The sequence below is a fragment of the Lontra canadensis genome, unplaced genomic scaffold (genome assembly GCF_010015895.1).
Source record: "Lontra canadensis isolate GAN:19392208 unplaced genomic scaffold, GSC_riverotter_1.0 scaffold4, whole genome shotgun sequence".
In the NCBI taxonomy this organism is placed as follows: Eukaryota; Metazoa; Chordata; class Mammalia; order Carnivora; family Mustelidae; genus Lontra; species Lontra canadensis.
The window spans coordinates 38,382,231-38,388,463 of NW_022630998.1; the positions used below are offsets into that span (position 1 = coordinate 38,382,231).

A 6,233-nucleotide genomic window follows, 5' to 3' on the forward strand; every position below is an offset into this window, starting at 1 on the left:
GATCAGGAGGGCGGGGCGATGGGAGAGGAGGAGACGTGATCGGAGGGCCAGGTGGGTGTTGCACTAGTGATCCAGAAGGGTCTACTGAAGTGACCCAGTCTCTGTAGTATTCGGGCAGTAAAGACCGAGCAACAGCATTTTTTTTTAAAAACACAAAACAAAACCAAAAACTGGAAGGCCTTTCGGCTGCAGTGACGCGGAACGTTTTTTTTGGCCAGAAACCGAAAGAAGAAATCGGAAGTGACGTCGCGGTCAAAACAAGCCGGGGTTTGGGGGCCTGCTGTGAATCTGTGGCTGCAGATGGAAAAGACCGACTCGCTGTCGGCTGTCGAAGGTAGTCGCGAGGCCCTGCGCTCCCGCCCAGTCGGCCTCCCGCCCCTGTCCCCCTGACTCTCCTGCCGTGGGTGAACCAGAGTTTCCTCCGGCGGTCCTTGAGCTGTGCTGGGATTTTTCGGGCAGAGTTGGCGGGTGGCGACCGAGCGGACTTCCCTTCCCTCCCCTCCAGCGAGCTTCTGTCTTGGGACGCTGGGACACCTGTCGCCTGTGAGGCATCATTCATTTTCATAGCACCTTCCTTTCCTTGTAGGACGACTTCAGGATTAGGAAGAACCCGGGGGCTCCACTGCGGGCTAGCACAGTCGCCCAGCGTGTCTCTTCCCTTTATCCCTGGGCTCTGACGGATCGAGGTGATCCTAGGCCATACCTCTTTTTCTCTCCGCCTCCTACTCTTGATCATGTTTCCCCTCTCCTTCTAGTCTTCAAAATCTTAGCTTAACCAGTCAATTTGGCTCTTCTCCTATAGAGCCGTGGCAAGACAGCGTTCTGTTTTCACTTCCTCATTTCCCAGGTTCTCCGCTCAAAGGCCGGTAGTTCCGTTCCGTCTATAAACCCTGATTTATGACATGGAAGATGTTTAGAGCTAGAAAGAGTATTAGAGATGTCTGTTTCAACCACCCACATTGTATAGATTAATAAAATGAGTTTCGGAAAACGTATGTGATTTTTCTTTCCAGGTTGCACAGCTAGTTATTAGTGACGTTGAACATGCAAAGCCGAATCTAATTAGCAAGCCTTTGTTGAGCATCTTGCAGGGTCATTTCAGGATAGAAAAGAATATAAAACGATGTTCGTATTCAAATCGGAAAACACTTCTGGAACACCTGGTAGGATCAGGCTCTGCTTGTGTGCAAAGATTAGTAAGAGTGTTCTCCATCCTAGAGAAGTTTTCAGTTTCTTTGGAGTAAGTGGAAACTTTCAAGAGAATGATAAATTCTAAAAATAGAAATAAATGCAGTGTGCTAAGAAATCTCAGGGGATTGCATCTAGGCCAGCTCTGGGTAGGAGTCTGTGGGAGATGCTTCTTCCCTGAGGAAGAAATGTATTCACATCTTGCAATACATTTTTTTTTAAAGATTTTATTTATTTATTTGACGGAGATCACAAGTAGATGGAGAGGCAGGCAGAGAGAGAGAGAGAGAGAGGGAAGCAGGCTCCCTGCTGAGCAGAGAGCCCGATGCGGGACTCAATCCCAGGACCCTGAGATCGGGACCTGAGCCGAAGGCAGTGGCTTAACCCACTGAGCCACCCAGGCACCCCTTGCAATACATTTTTAAAGCCCTCTTCATTGCACTCCCATCTCTCTTTGAATCACAGCTCATTTCTGTTCTGGTTTCCTTCTTTCCTTTTGCTAAAGGATATTGACTTTGTTACCTGTTACTTTCTTACTATTATCATTATTATTATTACTACTACTACTATTTGTTATTTCTTCACCTCTTGTCCTTTGGAATTTTGGATTAGTTTAGTGCTGCTTCTTATTTTAGTGGTCAAGGTGCTCTATCCAAAGAGCTGCATAGATCCTTCATAATGTATAAGCTCCCTTTTTCTTTTCTCTACATAGGAAATAACAGTTAACTACCCTCACTACTCAAAGGATTGTTATAAGAATCAATCTTGGAAAATGTTTTAAAACTGAAAATAGTAGTTACCTATAAATGTATGGTTTGTCAACCTGTGCTCCACTGTAATCCTAATGCATTTTTCTTTTTAAATTCCAATTTTAAAAAACCCTGCATCCTCTCGAAATTTCTAAGAGGCAGTAAACCCTAACATGAAAAGATTAACTAGATGTTTTCATTTTCTTCTCCCTGTCTCAGGGATTATATGCATAGGGTATTTATAATCTTGAAATTCTTCATTTTTTTAGAATCAATTCTAGGTACAATAATGAAATTCTCTTGAAATTATATTAAGGTTCATAGGGAAGTGCCAGTGATTACTAAAAACTCATTATAAAACAGTAGCAGATGATTCTATAACAGTGTGCTTATAATCTATGTTTTGAGAGTTTGGATTTATTGAATTCATGTCTTAATTATCTGTATTTGAAAAAAATCATTTCTTATTTATACTTAGTTCTTATTTCTTAATACTTATTATAAAAATTGAGATCTAAAAATTAATAGTTTGATCCTAATGTCCTAGAGATAATAAAGTACAGGAAGCCAATCTATAATCTATGATTTCTATAGTAACAGTTTTCATAAAAACCTATTTTAAGTCACTAACATTTGAACTGCACAAAAACTGATAAATAAGTATATATTCAATTTATCCAAGAATCACGGGTGTTCTAGATACTAATAGACATGGGTACAACATGACTTCTATCTTAAATTCAAACTCAGAGCCATTTATAGGTATAGCATGTTAAAAGGTGAACTACAGGTAAGAGTTTAGTTTTCACACCAAAGTGTTTTACATGAAAGTTTTTCACATGAAAATGTTTTAGCCATTTTAATTTATGAAATGAAGTCTTGGCACTTTAACATTAGAAGGTGGTTTAAAGAATCTAGCAATCAGTGAAAGGATCACTGACTTGATCTATGAAAACAAAAAAATGTCAAATTTTTGAGAAAAAAATGCTATTAGGAATTTTTTCCAATGTTTTGTCCCAATAGGAACTAGCTTCTTTCCATCTTGGGCTTCTGCAGTAGCAGGAGTTTGGGGTAGTTCTGGAGCCTGGGAATGCTAAGATCAGGGGGGCAGCATGGTTGTGTGCTGGTGAGGGCACTCTTCCTGGTTCACAGCTGCCATCTGCTTGGTCTGTTCTAACTTGGTGAAAGAACATGAAAGTTTCTTTTCATTGTTACCTTGATCTTCTGTTCATTTGGCGATGTTCAAGAATAGGAAAGGGGAGAAGGAGCAAAATTGTTGAAACCTAGTGAAGAAAGTGAGAATGTTACTGTATTTCATTTAGTCTTTACCAAGATCCCATGAGGTTAATGATGACACCTCCATTTTACAGGTGAGAATGAGGCTTAGAGAGGTTGAGTAATGCACAGGTGCACATAGCTAGTAAGTGACGAAGCTTAAATTCATACCCAGGTGTCTGCCTCTGAACATTGTATGCTTACTATTAGCATACTACTACTACTATGTGTCGGTGCCTATAAGAGCACTCTTTGCTTATTTTGTGTACTTTAGCTGAGTTGATATGATATTTTAATTTTTTTCTTTCAGATTTTTCAATAGCTGAATTCCAAGAACACAGTGGATACCACTCCTATAAAACAAAGAGGAAATCATGAAGAAATGTTTTAATTATTGAAACTACAGTTGAAATCATGGCTACATCAGCAAATCTGGATATTGGAGCCCAGCTGATAGTGGAAGAGTGCCCCAACAGTTACAGTCTAACTGGCATGCCAGACATTAAAATAGAACATCAGCTGGACTCGAATGCAGAAGAAGGATCCACTCAGGGTGTTGCCATGGGAATGAAATTCATATTACCTAACCGATTTGATATGAACGTGTGTTCTCGATTTGTGAAGTCCTTAAATGAAGAGGATAGTAAAAATATTCAAGATCAGGTTAACTCTGACCTGGAAGTGGCATCTGTCCTATTTAAAGGTTGAAAGTTATGGTATAAATATCTGCATTTGTTTTTGTTTATTTTGTTTTTTGGTTTTTGGTTTTTTTTTTCCTTTCTTGATCATGAGATTGTGAGTTTGGAAGTCATACTTTAATATGATTTGAAAGTCATACTTGAATATGATTTTCTAGGATCTCACCAAAACCAAAACTGAATTAATTTCATGTTATTTGATCTCTATAAGGATATGTTGATTTTTAAAAATTTTTCTTGCTTGACCTTTGTTTATTTACAAATTCAAGTTTCTTATTGTACTCTTTAAAGTGACAGGAGAAAAAAATTATTCGTGCCTTTGAAGAAATGAATTACCTTACTGTTCCCTATTCCACAAATATTTGATTGGCATCACTTTCCCATAGTTTAATGCATTGATGTTTTCTTCATATTGTAGACTTACTTTTACAACAATCTATTGAATAAAAAAACTAATCTCAGAATAAAATCACTCAAGATTAATACAGATTTTTTCTGGAACTTCCACTGTGATAATGCAGAATTTTTACAGCAAAGAATAATATCACTTGAGAAACAGTTGAAGATCTACCTCATGTATTTCTTTATTAATGTAAACATTGACATAGAATTTTAAAATGCTTTGTCATTAAAATATTATTTTAACGTGTTTAAATTTATTTTACTTAGCTGAATGCAATATCCATACATCTCCTTCTCCGGGAATTCAAGTAAGACATGTCTATACTCCCTCTACAACAAAGCACTTCTCACCAATTAAACAGTCAACTACTTTGACCAACAAACACAGAGGAAATGAGGTCTCAACCACACCTCTATTAGCAAATTGTAAGTATATCCCAGTAATATATTAAAATATTCTTATTACTAACATAATGCTTTCAAGAGTTTGGCTTTGAAACATTTTCTTTAAATGCGTATTTTATTTTGGAAAGCTTAAGTGATGTCTTGATAATTCTAGTAATTTAAAATTTTTTTCACAATATTACCATATAATCAAATGTTTATATTTGTTAATATATGTTTTATATTTGTTAAGAACAAATATGGATTTTTTAAAAAAGGCTTTATTTATTTATTAGAGAGAGCACACACAAGTAGAGGGAGCAGGAAAGGGAGAAGCAGACTGTCTGCTGAATAGGGAGCCCAATGCAGGACTCGATCCAGGACCCCATAATATGACCTGAGCTGAAGACAGATGCTTAACAGACTGACCCACCCAGGCACCCCAAGAACAAATACAGATTTTAATACAGACTTTATATAGGTTTATATAAATACAGGTTTATATTTGTTTATACACATACAGATTTTATACAAGTTTTCATTTTTTTTTTTTTTTTTTTTTAAAGAGAGAGAGTTGGGGAGGGGAGAGGCAGCGAGAGAGGGAGAGAGAGAATCTTGTAAGCAGGCTCCAAGCCCAGCACAGAGCTGTCACTAGGCTCTATCTCAGGACCCTGAGATCAGGACCTGAGCAGAAATCAAGAGTTGGACACTTAATGACTGAGCCACCCAGGTGCCCCTACAGGTTTTCATTCTTTTTTTTTTTTTTTAAAGATTTTATTTATTTGACAGAGTGAGAGATCACAAGTAGGCAGAGAGAGAGGGGGAAGCAGGCTCCCTGCTGAGCAGAGAGCCTCAGGCAGAATCTGGGATCACGACCTGAGCCAAAGGCAGAGGCTTAACCCACTAAACCACCCAGGTGCCTTCAGGTTTTCATTCTTAAAACCTTTATAGTCTTGGGGCGCCTGAGTGGCTCAGTGGGTTAAGCCGCTGCCTTCGGCTCAGGTCATGATCTCAGGGTCCTGGGATCGAGTCCCACATCGGGCTCTCTGCTCAGCAGGGAGCCTGCTTCCCTCTCTCTCTCTCTCTGCCTGCCTCTCTGTCTGCTTGTGATCTCTCTCTGTCAAATAAATAAATAAAATCTTTAAAAAAAAAAAAAAAACCTTTATAGTCTTACTGTAACAAACAATTTGTCATTCTGAACTTTGTCCACACTAAGACATTGTGAGTGTTTTCCTGTTCTTGGAGTGCAGGGAGTGCACAATTAATCATTTATTCAAGGTCACACAGCTAATTAGCCACAACTAGGTCTGAATTCAAGAATTTTTTTTTAAAAGATTTTATTTATTTATTTCACAGACAGAGATCACAAGTCAGACAGAGATCACAAGTAGGCAGAGAGGCAGGCAGAGATAGGTGGGGAAGCAGGCTCCCCGCCGAGCAGAGAGCCCGATGCAGGGCTCGATCCCAGGACTCCAGGATCATGACCTGAGCCGAAGGCAGAGGCTTTAACCCACTGAGCCACCCAGGTGCCCCTGAA

General features: G+C 39.0%; 1 protein-coding gene across 1 annotated transcript in view; it reads left to right on the forward strand.

Moving 5' to 3' along the window:
• Positions 1 to 7: 7 nt before the first annotated feature.
• The window catches only part of ANKRA2 (ankyrin repeat family A member 2), an 11,823-nt gene continuing 5,597 nt past the window's right edge, over positions 8 to 6,233 (forward strand). The window contains exons 1-3 of the mRNA XM_032848595.1: positions 8 to 334; positions 3,523 to 3,915; positions 4,580 to 4,738. Of these exons, the coding sequence (XP_032704486.1) occupies positions 3,627 to 3,915; positions 4,580 to 4,738 (448 nt within the window). The 5' untranslated portion in view covers positions 8 to 334; positions 3,523 to 3,626. The remainder of the gene's footprint in view (positions 335 to 3,522; positions 3,916 to 4,579; positions 4,739 to 6,233) is intronic.